Source organism: Apteryx mantelli, chromosome 12 (assembly GCF_036417845.1).
Source record: "Apteryx mantelli isolate bAptMan1 chromosome 12, bAptMan1.hap1, whole genome shotgun sequence".
Lineage (NCBI taxonomy): Eukaryota > Metazoa > Chordata > Aves > Apterygiformes > Apterygidae > Apteryx > Apteryx mantelli.
Genome location: NC_089989.1, coordinates 13239452 through 13256159, shown reverse-complemented (window position 1 = coordinate 13256159; position 16708 = coordinate 13239452). Strand labels below are relative to the sequence as shown.

The window sequence follows — 16708 nt, the reverse complement described above, 5'->3', positions numbered from 1 at the left end:
GCAGGATGTAGGTTAGGAGCCAGATCAGCAGCGCAGCGGGGAGCTGTGTCCGGGGGAGCTGCGGTTTGCTCTGATCGGGTTTGACTGCATGTGCCTGATCCCCTGTGACCTTGACAGTGAAGCAACCTGGCCCGGGTGGAGGCTTGGTGGAGATGATGGGCTCAAGTCAAGGGCAAGCATTAAGACGCAGAAACCAAATGAGCTGAAGGAACGAATGCGGTGGCATGTTGCTGGTGAAGGGAAGGGGAAGGAATGGAGCTGCCGCGCACACGTGTCCTGGCGACTGCACTCGACTAAGCAGGACGTTTTGGGAGCAAGGAGGGCCCGGAGCTCCCGTCCCTTGAGCATGCTGCGATGGTGGGCTGTCTCCCTGGATGGCGAAGCGTGCAAGGCAGACTGCCCCCTTTCCATACGGCGACTGATGCTTCAGGGCGTCTTTTCCATCCCCCAGGGAAACGGGAGTAGGAGCATGTTTTCCCCTTGCTTCTTTTGGAAGGCAGATGCGACTTCCAAGATCCAAGGTCACTTCAGTGGCAGCTCTGAGCCTAGGCTCCCGCAGGAGCAGCTCTGCCCCCGCTGCCAGAGTGTTCCCGCCAGCGGAGCGTGAGCGCGGGAAGCCGCCGGGCTGCCCACGGTGCTCTCCTGTGCCTCGAAACGGAGCCTCGCTCGGGCGCTGCTGGCGGGCAGCAGTAGGCACGCAAGTGAGCAGCCGCTTCCCTTGTCTCGAGGGAGGCCAGCAAGCCCGCGGCGCCAGCTCCTCCGCCACCTGGCCCGCTTCGTGCCGTGGGTGGGCAGGGGACGTACCGAAGCGCCAGCTGTCCCCCCCGCGACGGACCGGCGTCGGGAGGGCGCCATGCTGTCGCTGCCCAGCGGCTCCCGAAAGCAGGGAGTTGATCCTGCAGGAACGCGTGCCTGGAGGTTCAGGGCCGAAAGCTAAAGCCCAAGGAGCTGGGGGCAGGCCCCGGGGGGTGGCGACGCCGGCCTGGGCCACCGCGTCCCAGCTGCCTTCCACCGTAAGGCTACAGTTAGCGGGGGGGAAGCAACAGCAGGCAGAGTTGAAGGGCGAATACTAAGGCTGAAACTTTTCTGCCTCCGTGAAGGGGAAATCGCGGGATGGCGGTACTTAGAAACGAGGTGACAGAATGCAAAAACATTGGCATGCGCCGCCTCCGTCTCCCTGCCGTCCCACCTCTGCCCTTGTGGCCGGCAGGGTGTTTCCGCCGCTGCGCGGTGCAGAGCTGAGGGCCCGTCTCGGCGATCGCTCCCTCTCCCGGGGCACCGCCGCGTCGGCGAGCCAGCTCCTCACTTCGCCTCAGCCCTCGCTACCGGCAAGGGCCTGATTTTACACTGCCGCCCTTAAAGCCGGCTGGAAGGGTCGGCGGCCTCCTGAGCCGCGCTGCGCCCCTTGCCGCGCGCCCCGGGGCTGGGAGCGCTTTCAGCAGCGCGCGTCCCTGCGGGAGAGCACGGGCTCTGCGCCCTCTTGCCGGGACGTGGGCAGGGCTGGCACAAGGTCCCTGCGTTTCGCAGGGGTCCTTGCTGCTTCCGCTCCCGCCAAGGGCCCCGCCGGGGCTGCTGCGATGGGCAGCTGCCGTCACGCGAGCGCTCCCGCTGCAGAGCCCCCTTCCTCGGCCCCAAATAGCTTCCTCTCCGTACGGACCCAGCTGCCTTTGACTGAGAGGGGGATAACAGCCTTGATAAAACCCGAGCCAAGGAAGGTGCCAGCGCTGAGGAGCTCTTGGCTCATTTTGCCATTCATGGCACAGACCTTTCTGAAATCCATTTTCGTAGAAAAATATTTTTAATAGCACTGTTTGCAACCACTTAATCAAGGTAATTAGGAGCGAGTCACCCAGAAACAATGTGCAGTGATGCGTCACTGCAGAGCTCGCCGCGGCGGCTTTATCAGGACAGCCCAGGACGGGGTGGGACACTTGATAGACGGGCCCGGCTCTCCGCGGCGCACCTGAGGCATTAAGCATTTGCTCTCCTCCCACCGACAGCCCTTGCAGCGACAAGAGCGAGCGTGCAAGGTGCAGCCTGCATCGGCCGGGAGCGTTTCCTAGGGAGAGCGGGGGCGCGGAGCGATTGCATAAATGGCTCTCGTAGTGCCAGGGTTTAACCTCTTTTTGCTCTGTAAACCGGGAAGATGTCCCTGGTTGTTACCGTTCGTTAAATCCATGTAATTGAAGTTGCACAGCAGCGGCACTGCACAGAAGCCCGCTCTGTCCTGCGACGCCCCTTTGCCTCACTCCACCTCTAATGGCAAAATACTCCTTGCTGCGCGGCGCCGTGCCGTGCTGGAGGGAGAGCCGTGCGCTCGGGCTGGGACGGTGGCTTTGCTAGCCTTCCGCATAGCAGGGGGACGAGCACAGTGCAGAGCAGCACGGCAGAGCCCCGGGCTGCAGAGCGGCTCGGCGGAGAGGCGCCGAGAGGCAGCAAGTGCAGCGCCTCGGCCTGGCTCCTGCTCAAGCTGCTCCGCAGGGAGCGTTGGCCAAGCTGCCGTCTTTGCTTTGCAAACCATCACAGCTGCAGACCTCCAAGGTGGACCGCCACCGCCTCCCTGTACCATCACCTGCGGGATTTTGTGCTGCGGCTGTGCACAAGCAGGAGGATTTGCCGGGCTCTCTCTGGTGGAGCAGGACCGTAAGGTAACACCAGAGGCCCCCAGGAGCCAGCGCCAGGCGGGACATGGACCGGGACGTGGGGCAGCCCCGACGGCACGGAGCGCAGGCTCCAAGCCAAGCTCACCATTGCCTCCGTGGGGGTGGCGGTGCTGCGAGCAGGCCAGCCTTCCCGGCAGGGCTGCGCCACGCTCGGCCGGGCACCGGCACCACTTGCGGTCGTGCCCTGCTCCCCCATACCGTGTCCTACGGGCCCTCGGCCACGCTTCTCCATAAAAATATGAGCGCGGCTCGATGCCCCTGCAGGGAGCAGAGCCTCCTGCCTTCAGCTGCCAAACAGGGCCGTTTTGCAGGCTTGGAGATGGCAGCTGAGAGGCTGCCGATGCTCCGAGAGTCGCTCCGCTGCTGAGTCCGCACCAGCCCGACCCGTGAAGTTTCCCTTCGCAGTTCAGGCACAAGCACTTATTTCCCAGAAATGCCCCCGGAGAGGGAGGGAGGAGGTTGGCGGCTCCGTTTCTGCCCCCACCGTGTGCTTACACGTGGCCGGCGCGCGCAGCGGACAAGTAATGCAGCAACGCAGAGCTGCGCTGCGTCTCGGGGCGGCCCCGCGCGCTGCTCGCCGGCTCCGCTCCTCTCCCTCACTCTGCGGTTGTGTCGCCGCTCTTCTTTCCTTCTCGTCCCCCCCTTTTTTTTTCCTTTTTTTTTTAACCAAGTGACTTGTTAATTTTGGCCATAGCTCTCCCTTCCTCTCCCAGTGTGTCATTTTATAACCTCAAGCTGGAGTTTATGACAGATTGCACCGAGTGCGGTTATTTTTGTGTTTCCATCTGAATGCGCGACGGCAGATGCTGAGTGTTTGCAATGCATTAGTGCTAATGGCAGGACCATTAAACATTAGAGTCACTCACTGCAGATGGGTTGCTATGGAAGTTCAGGGGAAAATGAAACAAGAGCAGGAGTGAAAACGGCTGGTAGGCTGTTTGCAGCAATCAGTCAGGCCCGAGCTCTACGTGGAAAGCTTCTTTTTGCTAGCTGTTGTCGGGCTTTTTGTTTTTCCGAGCCGCACGCCAGCATTTCTCTCTTTGCTGAAGGGCTCGATCGCAGCGGCGTTCTCTGAGCGACCCTCGGCCGCCCGCGCCGGGTGGCTTTGCAGAGTGCTTCCCCCTCGCCAAAACCCTGGTGCCCCCCGCCCCACGTTGCGTCTCGCAGCTCGCCGGCCCTTGTCCTTGAGCATCCTCAGACCTCCCCGGCAGGTCGCGCTGGGGCCCGGCCCTCGCGGCCCTGCGGAGGAGATGGGGTGCAGGAGAGCGGCTGAGCCCGAGGACCCGCTGAAGCCCCTAATCCGTTTTTTCCCGACGTAAAGAGACCATCTCTCACGTACGATCAGCGTTAGCGTCTGCAGGGCTGCAGTGGCGGTGCGGGCGCTCAGGGTCTGGCCCCAAATAAGCGCAGCGTTTCAGCGGGGGGGGGGGGGATCGCTTGTGTTGTTCATCCTTCCAGAGCCGCTTTGCTCCTGCTTCGCCAGCGACGGCAGCCTGCAGCGCAGCCGCCGGGCTGGCGCGTGCTCCCTGCCCGCTGCCGGCCGCGTGCTGACCCGCAGGCAAAGGCAGGAGGAGCCCTGGGAAGCCGAGAGCTCGCTCCGGCTTGACGGCGGTCAGGCTCCCGCCAGCCCGGTGCCTGCAGCGCCCGGGGACTGCGCTGCAGCGGTGCGCTCGGAGCCCCAAACGGGTCGATCCGCGGGGCAGGGGACCCCACCACACAAGCAGGTCCACGCCGCGCGGAAGGAGCGGGTCGGCGCCGCCGGCCCGCGCGACCGCCAGCAGCCGCGTCAGCCCCGCCAGCCCTGCCGCGGAAAAGGATCTCCGGGCGTTATCATCGTGACTCGGTGTCGGTTCGCTTGGGCATCCGGAGCTCACTGCCTGAGCTATTTGTCCCTTTAAGGGACACTTAGGTGCTGCAGAGCGCCATTCCCACGTTTATGTGCACTTGGCAGGATTATATAAATTGCCTTTAAAAGTTGACTTCTTTATAAGCCATTTTCTGCTTCATAAAATGTTTATTACTGTTGTTTTTCTCCCAGTTCTTCTTCCTCACTGCATTTTTCATTGCGACACCAAAAAGGCCCCCCTCTCCCTTCACCTCCTGCTCCTCTGCCTCTCCTCTCTCAGTACGTTTCAGCTGCAAAATACTTCCGAGCCTCCGCCGCCTGCCCCAGTCCCAAAGGTGGGTGGAAGCGTCTTCCTGGAAATAACGCCGCTCCCCAGGGCTCTGCTGAGCACGTTGCAGCCCCGTGTTTGCGCTGCCGTTCTGCGCCCGATGCGATTTATAGGGGCGGCAGCGCTGTAACATGCGCACACGCCACCATTTTACGAGCGGCGTATTTTCTGAGCAGCTTCTCCTGTAGTGCAGTTGCTGAATCGCACGGGCTGGTTTTGTACTCTAATTTACACCTGCTGATTTACATGCGCGGCGAGTGAAATTCAGGATTTCTGTGCCACGGAGGCCAGGCCTCGGAGTGCCAGGGAAAGCGCGGGAGGAGAAGGGGCTTTCCCCCTTCCCGGGGTGTTTCCAGCAGCCCCAAAGGAGCTGCTGGGCGGGCGCTGGGGCTGCTTCGGCAGCTGCAAGAGGGGTGTTGGAAAGGTCAGAGCCCATCAGACCCTGTCTGCTTTAAAAAAAAATAGCTATATTTTGAACTGCTAATGGTAAGAGCTGCTAGAAATGCCTGGCTGAAAGAGAGGGTTGTCAGAAATGTCATTGTTTGGGGAAATGCTGTTTTTTTCCCCAAGGTGTTTTTGTTCTCTGCTCTGTGCGGTGAGCAGGCTGCGTGGCTGCAAGGCAGCAAGGCGCCGGGATCGCGGTGGTGGCCCCTCGCGCCGGGGCTTTGCTTTTCTCCTGCTTTGCCCAAGGATGAAATGCAATAAACGGTGGGAGGGGACGCAGAGGGTTTCCTCGTGTGGGTCTCCTGCCTTTGAAAAAGAGCCGGAAAGGCTAAAAGAGAAACAGAACGGGATTTATTCCACCTGCGACAAGGGGAGGTGCGTTATTTACGGCCTCGGGCGCCATCGCGCTGAGAAGAGAGAGGGGGCCACAGCAATCAAAACGCTGAAACGCGTGACTTGTTTTGGAGGAGGAACCGCTAAGTGTTGCAGAAAATATTGTTTTCCCCCTTTCGGCACACGGCAAAACGGAAACGACTTGTGATGCTGCCGTCGTTTTGCTTCCCGCTGCCCCCACGCTCCCAGCCGGCTGCCCAAAGCCACGGACCAAGGGGGGATGCGCTCGGCGCGGAGCGGACCGAGTTGGTCTCGCCCGGAGCAACGGCGGGCCCGGCCCGAAGGAGGCGATCGGGTGGCCGAAAGGGCAGGGTTCGCTGCTACCGCCGGCCGCCTCGGCGCCAGCAGAGGATCCGTGCATCCGCCTAAAAGCGTGGGAGAGCGCGTGCCGTGCCGCGGAGACGGCAGAGGCAGCCCGGGCCCCCCTGCAGCCCCACGGCGCTCCCTCCATCAATAACTCCCGCGTGCAAACAAGGAAGCAAATAACAAAGCCCAGATAATTTCAAGCTCCATTAGAAACGAAACTCGGGGGAACGCGGGATCACCGTCTGCCAAATGGGGAAGGGCAGAACGAGCAAGAGCGATTGCATTTCCAGGCGCTCGCCGGGGACGGCAAGGAACCGACGAGGCGCAGGGGTAAAATCCGCCGTGCCCAAGCGGCGCGGGAGGTGCGGGGTCCCTGCCGCTGGGGCGCCTCGGCGTGAATCTCGGCAGTGCCCGGTCGAGCGTCCGGGTCCCGCGGCGCGTGTGCAGGTGTGCGCACCGCTGGCCGCCTCTCCCAGCCTGCGGTTTTGCAAAGCTGCTCGGCGGAAGGCCGGACTTGGTGTTCAAAGTGTCTTTAGAAGGGCAAATGCAAGTTCCTTATCCCCGTTTCATTTTTCTCCTCCTTTAATTACAGATCCTACTTATCGGCTGAGAACAGAAAGATCGTCGCTGTAACCTTGCGCTTGCCCTTGCAGAAGGTTTACCTAAAAACTTAGAAAATAAAATCAAATACTCTAATTTGCAGTCGTCTTGCCATTTCAAACCCAGTTTTCATTACAGCACAGAAAGTGCATTGAAGCTGTGTTTATAACCCCCTTTTAGATAACAAATCACATTTTCTTTTGGCTGGCGAGTGTGTAGAATTGATATTTTTTTTTTCAGTTTAATGGGTTTGTGTGTTCAGGAATGATCTCCATCAACTGAGAGTCTTTATTGTGTTTGATATAATGTCAGCTTTCATTACGCTCTGAGAATTACTGTGTTAAAGCACCAACCTTGCTGTAGAACCATTCTGGCCGAAAGTAGAACAAGAAAATCATTCACAAAAAACCGCGTGTCTTTCTTTGCCATGCGCTCTTAAAAGCAAATGACATGCATCATGGGGGCTCCTTGTGCCCCCTTCTTTTCAAAGAGGACCAGGAAGCCCTTGGCAGTGCTGTGGGCATGCCGGTTTGGCCCCTAGGCTGCCAGCTTTGCTCCCAGCGCTGCCGGCGGAGGAGGCAGGCCGGGCAGATGGAGCGGCAGCTAGATAGTTCCCTTCCCCAGGGAGGCAGGAGGACTGGCTGCAGGCGGAGGGGAGAATCATCCGCCCCTGGCTTGAGCCAGTCTGGAACGAGGACAAGCGGAAGGGAGATGCCACGGAAAGAAGAATAGTTGGCAAGCAGTGATGAGATAAAACATCTTCCCTGCGAGATGAAAAAACTGTTGATGGGTCACTTAAATGTTTCCCCAGCTCTGTCAGAGAAGCAGAGGGAGGAAATTGCTTTTTATATATAAAAAAAAAAGAAGGTGCCAAGGCAGATTATGATGACTATTTCTACCTGTCCTTGGTAATGCATATGGTCCGTGCTGCAGAATGCAATACAAAAGGACTTGCAGGTAGAGGGCTGCAAGAGGAGAAGCACATTCTTCGCCGGTCCAGTCCTGAGTTCATCAAACATCTCCTGTCCACAGCGTCCTGGCGGCTCAGGCTAACCATGAATATTTTCCTCTTCCTGGGGAACTTGGGATGGACTCATCGTGACACATATGGAAAATGATAGCTCTAGCCCTGTGAAAAATAAAGGGTTTAGCCTTTACCGGCCATTGCCACTGTTTTTCTTGGTGCCTAGAGTCAGAAATAACTGTGCGATTGCAGATAGTGCTGCGTGGCAGCAGCTGCCTGTTTATAGGGGCCAGCGTAGTGTTTCAGGGAGGATATTCATCTCTGCTTAAACTGCAGCACCGCACGGCACAGAGACGCTTGTGAGCCCAGGAAAGTGGGTGTATTTTAATATCGGGGCCAAACCGCAGCAGCAGCCTCTGTCTTTGCCATTTCTCCATCAGGGCTGGGGAAAAAACACCTTGAAACAGCACAAGAAAGGCGGAGGAGAAGGCGGAAGTGGGGATGCAGCATCAAGCAAAGACAAACGGGTAGCACCGCGCGTGCTGGGGCTCTGCAGGAACGTGGGTTTGGCTGGTCCTTGTGCAAACCGATCTGTAAAGCTCAGCATGAGCTCTGGAGTCCTGCTTAGACCTTGGGGTGGGGGCAGGCTTGAATGTCTTGGGTGGATATTCTCCCAGCAGCCTTCTCCTGCAGCTGGAGGCAAATGGGCAGAGGGAGAGCTGAAGCCAGCATTGCAGTCCTGCTGGGTAATAGCCTTGCACGCACAGATGGCCTTCAGATGGCTGTGTTTTATAGCCCTTCGGGGACTTGGCTTGTCGTCTAGGGGTTTATCCAGTCCCTTTGTGAACTTGTTTCTGGCTTTTGGCCTTTGCATCATCCCATGGCAGGGAGTTCCACAGTTTACAGAGGTGTTGTCGCAAAAGTACTTCCTTCAGCTTGTTATGCAGCCGCTGCCCGAGAAAATTACTGGTATCCTCTGGCTCTTGTTGGGAAGGATCCCTGAATAATCGCCTCCTCTCTGCCTTGCGTGCACGCTGGTACCCGTCTTGCATACTGACCCTTCTAGGGCTGGAAGACCTTTGGGTGTACGTTCACCGGTCTGAGACTGCCAGCCTCAGGTACCAAGTAAGACTGGGTTTGGTGAAACTGGCTGATGAGGACCTGTCCTGAAACATGCCCATCAGATAACCCTGTCCTTCTCCTCCTGACACGGTTAGATTTGGAGCCAGCGATTCTGCAGTAGCAACACTCTGCGTCCCGTTACTTGTGTCCCTCAGCCTCCTAGCCCTGAATAAGAAGCTCCTGGTGCTTTAGGCGATGTAGGAGTTACAGCTGAACAGATAATAGCTGCTGTGTTTGCCCACTGCCGTGTCGGTGTCTAACTCGGAGCTGTGTAAAGCACTTTAGGCTATCTTGCATATGAAAGGTGCAGCTATAAGCAAATTCTGTTGCTATTTCTGTGTGCCTAATGGTTCAGGGACATGAAAAACTCCCTAAATATTTACTGCCCATTATAAATGCTGATGGTAGTGGAAAGATCTGCTCATGAGCAGGCTAGATTACACTTTGCCAGCATGCCAGCTCCCATTTCCTCTCTTCACCAGCTGAGTGATAGGGCAGGTTTGTCATTCAGTGTATGGCATGTCTGGTGTGCCCAGCTTGAGTAGAGAGCTCAGTCCCAGGTTCAGGTTCAGGAAGGCCAAATTGCCCACTGATCTGAGCAGGCACAAATACTGGTCACCTGGGTTATTCACCTTTTTCCATGCGGTGGACCGAGGCTCCTCATGTACAGCGTGCTTTCCAGGCAAGATCTGCCCAGCTGTGACTCTAAGTCCAGCAACATTTAATGGATGGAAAATGGCCAGGTGCTGACTTGGGATCCATCTCTATCCTGCGACACGGACTGTCATCCCTACTACCATTCGAGTTCCTCCTAATTGCCTTGCAGGTAAACTGCTGCTGAATTTGGCTCTTTCAGAGCCAATTAAATCTTGAAAGAGATTTTATGGCCACAGGGGTCATCCATGCTGCTTTGAGAAATGAAACCCACAGCTGGAGGATTGAGATGGACCAAAATCAATGCAGTGCAGCAGGAGCTCCCTGCAAAATCTCGTTTAGAAGCTGCAGTGTCCCTAGGACACCTGATTAGCAGAATGACCCTTACAAGATGCCAGAGAGAAATTCTGTGGAGGACAACAGATCCACAGGAGAAGGATTAGCTAGCTTGTGATCTTATAGAAAAGCTATAGAGGGAGATACAGCCCAAGCCCACTGTGGGGCTCAGCATTAGCACAGGCGTCCAAAGGCGTGAACCACACTTATACTCCCTGCCGATGAAGTGACAGTGCTACTGGCTTTATTTTTTCTTAGCAAACTATAGGATGTCTGATTGCAACTCCATGTATGTCTGCATCAACCAGACATTAACTCCTCTGGGGGGTGCCACCAGAAACTCTGCTACTTGGCTGGAGAACCGGTTGAGCCCATGACAGAGTGCTGCCTTAGAAGGAGCTAAAGAAACTCCGCTGTTGCGCCAAAAATTCCTAATCCCTGTTCTTGCAGTGCCAGTCTCTCCTGCAAGCTGAGCCACACAGCTCCTTTCAGTGCCGAGGAAGCTGCAGTTCCTCTCCACCTCGTGACCAAGCTTGTTGCATAGCTGCAGCCAGCCTGGGGATCTGCTGCGGATGTAATGCTTGCTAGAAGACCTGCATTTCCTCTGCACGTGTAGGTCAGCTGGCAGATCCCACAGACTGATCGTGAGGCTGACACAACCGGCTTTTGTCCTGTGTGCCACATCTGGCACCCTATTTATTCTCAGTCCTCTGAGCAGCTACATCTGTTGGATGGGGCTACAGAAGGCCTGGAGGCTGTGGTGCTTGGCCGGTCCGTTTGCCTGAGGAGCCCTGCTTGGTCTTCAGCTGCCTCCTAGGGCTGCTCCTAGTCACAGGCTTGACCCATTCTCCAGAATAATGTTCACACTGTAGGAGGGAAGGCTCCCTTTGGCTCCATCACAGTTTCGTGAGCTTAATCTTGGAGTTCAGCCTTACTTCCTAAGGCAGACTGCACCTCAAACAGCAGGTACTTATGGAGGAGAACAAACTAAGGATCTGCTCTGCTGTGGCCAGTGGGGGATTTGGGACTGACTTTTGCGGGAATAGGAATGGGTCTAAAGTGTGATACGGTTTGCAGGAGCACCCCTCCAAGGACACCAGGCTCTGTGGTTGACTGAGGTTGTCTCAGGTTGTGGAGCCGTAAATGGAAAGATGAGATTTCAAAGTTGTCACCATGGATTTGCAAGTGAAGGTCTGGTATCAGTCATCACCCCTCTATTGCTGTCATGTCATGTGTGTGTTGCAGCTATACAGGCTGGGAGAATGAGCTGTCCCCAGCCCTGTGTCTGTGGTTTATGGGTACAGTGTGTGCTACCGACATCTTCCAGAGCCTGGGGATGTTTGCCTGAAGGGCTCTGGTGCTCCCAGGGAGGGACCTGTGGGTGCCTTGTTGATATTGCCCACCAGAAACCCTTTCTGAGCCCATCGAGATGGGCACAAGGCCCTTCACAGACAGACAGACAGCTTGAAGGCAAGCCGCAGCATCCTTTCGAGGAGGCTTTTGAGGGCTGTGCAAAGCTGTGCATGCGTGATGCATGTCAGCCAGCCAGTGTGACGTGATTTGATTGCCACCTTGTTGGACTGTTTGACTTAGAGGTTTCAGCCAGCTCCCCTCCATCCTGGCATTGCAAGGTTTGAGAGAGGATATCAGAACACTGACCTTTCTAATGTTATTTTTAGTTTCTGTCATTGTTTTAGGGGAAGAAAGACCTATTTTAATGCTCTTGGAGGCTGGGGAGAAGAATGTATGCTGTGTTGCAAGGAGGGGGGTCCCTTCACCTCTGAATTGCAGTGCGAGCTCCTTGGAAACAGAAGGCTTTCCAACGCCTTTCCTTGTCCTTGGCTTTTTAGAGTTCGGACTTCCTTTCCCAATTAGCAGCCAGGGATTTCCCTCCACGCATCTCTTGCTAAAACAGGATCTGCACTTGAGCAGCCAGAAAGGAATCAGGTTGCAGCTCTCAAGGAACTCACAGACTGGTTTTAATTAATTAGCTGTTAACTTGGCATATTAGTGTAAAATCTCCAAAGGGCTGGAGTAAAGGACTGAGCTGTAGGAATAGGAGCACCAAGGCTGTTTGGGAAGACACAAGGGAGGCAAATAGGTTACATGGTCTTGGGGAAAATGCTGGGACCTGCCAGAGGTGCTCTGATGGGACTCTCTCTGCCCTGTTCTCCATTGCTGAGCTCTGGGCTGAAATGTCACAGATTTGGGAGCTAGAAGATTCTCTTCTTCAGGCTCCTGGGCTCAGCAGGGCGTTGGGTTGCTCCTCTCCTGCCGGACGTCATACTGTTGTGGGATGGGGGAGCAGATGGGTTGCTCATTTCTAGCTCTTCAGTACTGCTCAGTAGCATCCCCGTGGAGCTGCCCTTGTCCCCAGGACCTCCCGTGCTTAGCAGAGATGGACAAAACAAGGCTGGGCACGCAGCATGCCTGGAGTTTCATGGAGCCCGATCCAGGAGGTCCTGCTTGGGTGAAGCCCCAGCTGAGGGCTGTCAGGGTGGCACCAACACTCAAGGCAGTTGGTGCAGGCACTGTGATCACTTGGTTAGTGGCTTTGCTGGAGAAGGACTGGGTGATGGCATCCTCTTTCCTGGCTTTTGCAGATTACTCTGTGATTGCACTTACCTCCCAAAGTAATTTTCATGTAACCTGCACTGAGGGTTTAGAAGACTAAAATAATCCTGTGCTTATCCCATAATGATATGGCGCTTGTAATGCTATTACACAGATGCTGTTTGGCAATTACAGGGTAAGTAAATGGGCAGCGGTTAACACATTACTGAGGAACAGTTACCCAGTGTCCGTCTTTCCTTCACCAAATTAAAACTACCAAGTGCTTTTTTGTAGGATCATTTGTAAGGGAAGGGGGTAATGTTTGTGGGTAATGTTGAAATCCTTCAACATCTTCACCCACTTGTTTTCTTTATTGGTATTTATTCTAAAAACTCTAGAAACAGCAGTGCTATTTACACAGAGAGTGTGCTTGATTTAACATGGGCCAGAGGAGGAGGAAGAGAGGATTCAAGGGAAGAGGATGAGCATGGTTTATAAAACAAGAAGTATTAGGGAGAGGAAGTTGTAGGGCTCCCTATTTCCTCTCTGGAGACCCTCTAGATTGTCTCCAGGTGGTTTTAGAGGGCATGAGATTTGGGCTTTAAGAATAAGGCTGGTTGTTTGGTGTACGTGTCGTATGGGCATCATCATCGGATGGGCCATCCGGGAGAGTATGGGGTGCGATGGGTATTAGGATATACCCTCTAGAGAGGTGGAGATACGGGACAAGGTAGTGTATGGAGGAGACACTGTGGGTTCTTCAGTCCGAGTGGCCCCTCTGTGGCTTTCTGTGTTGGAGCCGTCCAGGTGGCTTTGCAAGGGAGCTGGGACCAGGAGCGCGAGGGAGGCTGGAGGGGTGAGCACCTCGCCGGGCTGAACCCCAAGGTGTCTGCAGGGACGGGGAGCCCTGGGAAGGGGAGCTGCTCCTCTCCGAAATGGGAGAACACAGACCCCCATCTGCCGCCGGGCCCGGGGAAGCCGCTGGGCTTGCTCACGTGGGTTGTTCTTGCAGGACAGTGGACCGGGGCGATCCTGTGGCCGTGTGCGGGCAAGGCAGCACGGGCGACCCTGGCAAGTCTCACCGCGGTGCCGTAACTGCTTCCCCCTGGGGGCCGGCGCTGCCGTGGCACGGGGCAGCCATGCAGTGACCGCTGCCCACGCGAGCATCGCGGGTCGGGGCCAGCGCCGCGCTCTGACCCACGCGCCAGGCGTCTCCCGTGTGAGCTGCCACCGCCTGCCCCCTTCCCGCACGGCAAATGCCTGGAGCCTCCAGGCGGGAAGGGACGAGCGAGGAGCCGCTGTTCATTATTATTCCCTGCATCGATGTGCAAATAGCGGCGGCGTTTGCAAGGCTGCGCGCGGATCCCGCGGGGCCCGACGGCTCCGTTATCGGCGGTGAGCCGAGCGCCTCGCTCGGGCGCCTCGCGACGCCGGCTCCCCCGGGGCCGCCCTTGCTGGTGGCGTGTGGCGGCTGCAGAGCGGGGCCCGGCGGTGCGCGGCCCCCTGCCCCTGCCGCGTCCCGCGCGGCGCTGCACGAACCCCAGCGGGGAGCGGGGACGTGACCTAATCCGGCTGCTCCGGGCACCTTCCGGGCTTGCAAAAGGGCTTTAAGAAGGCTCTGCGATCTCTATGGAAACGGATGAGTTGGCCAGGGAGGAGGAGATAGCGGTAGCGGCGGAGCGGGGAGCCTGCCGAAGGCGCGGGAGAGTGCTGGCGCCGAGCAGGGCCTCCGATAACCGCGAGCGGCGGAGGGGCGCGCGCAGCCCCGTGCCGCAGCCCGCTCGGCTCTGCCCCCCAAGAAGGCGGGCTCCCCGCTTGCCGGGCCAGGGGAGGTGCCCCAGCACGGGGGATCAGGCGCGGACGGAGACCTCGGAGACCTCCTCCAGGCGGGCAAGGTGCCCCTGGGCCGCGCGACCTGTGGGATGTCTTTCTCCCTCTGCCCTGTCCTGTTGCTCTTGGAGCAATGAAACCCCGGCCGTGGGGTGATGGAGAACCGCGTCCTCACGTGTCCTGGTGGCAACCACCGAAAGGGAGCATTGCAGCCGTAGCGCGCCGTGAGCGTACGTGTGTGTAGGCCTGCCCGCACAGAGCACGCCGTGCGGCTCAGCCGGCGAGCTGAGCGCGTGCAGCCTCTGCAGCCGGCAGGACGTGTTGTCCGGTGGCTCACGCCCCGTTTCCCTGCCAGGCCTCAGTGCGTGGTGGGGCTGGTCTCCCAGCTGGGGCTCCAAAACCACCTGCTGAAGGTCTCCAGGGCCAGGATCCCACCAGGAGCCCTACTCTCCCTCCAGGGCAAGGTCTGTTCCCCCGCGCGGCCTCCCAGGTGCTGGCCACGAGGCCGGGGACGACAGCATGGCGAGGGCCGGAGCGGGCAAGCTGTCCACCACGAGCTTCCCCGTCTTCCTCTCCACCTCCGCCTCCGGGGGAGCGGGGCCACCGCATGTCAAAGGAGAACTCGGCTTTTTGGAGGAGTCGAGGGGAGATAAAATGAGTAACAAAGCACCTTCTGGATGGCTGTTGTTAGTCACACTCACTTCTGATTAAAGATCATTAAACATGAAATTAGCTCGTTTGTGTTACGGGTCTCCTGGGGGTTCCTTTAATTATGAGGTGCAGATGGCCGCGGACCTGGGGAAATGGCAGTGCTGGCAAGGGGGCAGAGGTGTGCGTGGGGCCAGGAGGGGCGCGGGGAGGCAACCGGGAGGGAGCCGAGCAGAAATTAAATTTTCTCCCTTTTCTTGTTGTTTGTAAACCCCTCAGCATTTCACAACAAATCACAGATAATTAATAAGTACATTCCCTTAATGACTAGGCTTTTTAATAGCAGAAATTGGAAGATGCTGTGTCGATTTTTTTTTTTTTTTGCCTCCCCCTTTCAGTGCTTCCTTATCACTGTAATTAGAGTCGTGGAGGCGGTGGCCTCTCTGCAGGGGCAGAATGGTGATGCCGCGTTTCGTGACCCCCGTGCCACCAGCCCGCGCGCCGGCTCCCTGCCAGCACGGCCGGTTGCAACGCTGGCCGCCCCCCGGGCCCGGCAGCCGGCACGTCCTCAGGACCGGCTAAGCTCGAGGAGCCGCAGGGTGGGAAAAGCTTCCCGTGCGGTGGGTCCTGCCAGCATTTCTCCGGGCCGCGGTCGGTCCCTGTTTGGCCGGCGCAGCCCAGGGCGCAGCAGCACCGGCGCTTGTGCGGGTGGTTCCCCTCGCTCGTTCTCCTACTTAGCGCCCCGGTAATTTGCCCCAATCTCCTTGAGCTCACAAAGGCCGTCGGCTCGCGCCTGGACAGGAGAAGGAGCAGGAAAGCGCTCCAGCTCAGCAGGTTTTTGTCTAGAGGATAATGCCAGAGCGGGGCTAGCGCGGGGCCGGGGTGGCCGGCGCGGAGGCAGCGGCTGAGTGCGAGCAGGGAGGAAGAGGATGGCGACGGTGCCTTTAAGGGGTTGGTGGGGTTTCTGGCCTCCCCCGCTTTTCTGGGCGCAGCTCACTTTCCTCTTTAAATAATCACGGTAATAACGGTGCTAAAAAGCTGCCTGGGCGTTGCGCCGCTCGGGGAGAGCAGGACGGCGGTGTGCCGCGGCTGCTGACGGCTGATTGAGTGGCAGACATGTTAGCGCCGAGAGCGCTGCCACTGCGCCTTCGCTCACGCTCGCATCCCTGCATGCAGAAAAGAGTCTCCCAGTGCCCTTTAATTACCCCTTTTGATGGAATATGAAATTCTTATTTTGACAGTATTACTGCTCTCTGAATTGCCTGCCTCTTTATGAATTTTATCAGCCACCTCGTGTCCTAACGTGCTGGGAAGGGGAATCAGTGCAGACCTTTCTGCCTAAATAGTTTCTAAATACCCTGAATTAATGACGCGCGTTTCCCGGCGGAAGCGCGGGAGTCCCGGGGCTCCGGGGGCCGCCGGAGAGGAGCACGGCAGTCGGTGGCTGGCGCATGGAGGGGACAGTGGGAGGGCAAGGGGGAAGCAGGGCTGAGGACGGGTGGGTTTAACCCCCCAGCGGTGCGGGGCGGAGGTGCGGAGGGGACAGGGAAGCGGGGACCGAGGGTGGCCTCCCCAGCTGCGCCCTGGCATTAACTCTGCTCTCCCCTTGCTCTGCAGGAGGAAGACATCGAGTACTACGACTCCAAGGCCGACACTGAATATGTGAGTACCGGCCCTCGCCGTGCTGTGGGCGCAGTCACGTCCCTGTCTCGGGGGCTGAGCCCCTCTGCCAGGCTGCCCTGGACACCGGGCTGGTCGTTACAGCCCCGGCCAGGCCGGCGGGACGAGCCGGCTGCATGGACAGCCGGCCGGACCCTGCCGCGGTGGCGTCCAGCCCCGCGCGCTGTGCTGGCCCCGCAGCAGCCGGCGCCGGGCCCGGGAGCAGCCGGGTGGGCAAGTCACTCTGCTGCCTGCAAAAGTTTCTAAAATTAAAGCTGGCATCTGAAATTCAGATGAAGAGCAAACCTTTAATTAGAGCCTGAATCTAATTCTCTGCCCCCCTCCCAGCACAGCCGTCCTGT

At 57.8% G+C, this 16708-nt stretch overlaps 1 protein-coding gene across 2 annotated transcripts in view; it reads left to right on the top strand.

Annotated features, from left to right (window-relative positions):
* Nucleotides 1-16708, top strand: part of CACNA2D2 (calcium voltage-gated channel auxiliary subunit alpha2delta 2) — a 273384-nt gene that overhangs the window by 211185 nt on the left and 45491 nt on the right. For both annotated transcript variants that reach the window (XM_067303266.1, XM_067303267.1), the window contains one exon: nt 16305-16349. In XM_067303266.1, coding sequence (XP_067159367.1) covers nt 16305-16349 — 45 coding nt within the window. The remainder of the gene's footprint in view (nt 1-16304; nt 16350-16708) is intronic.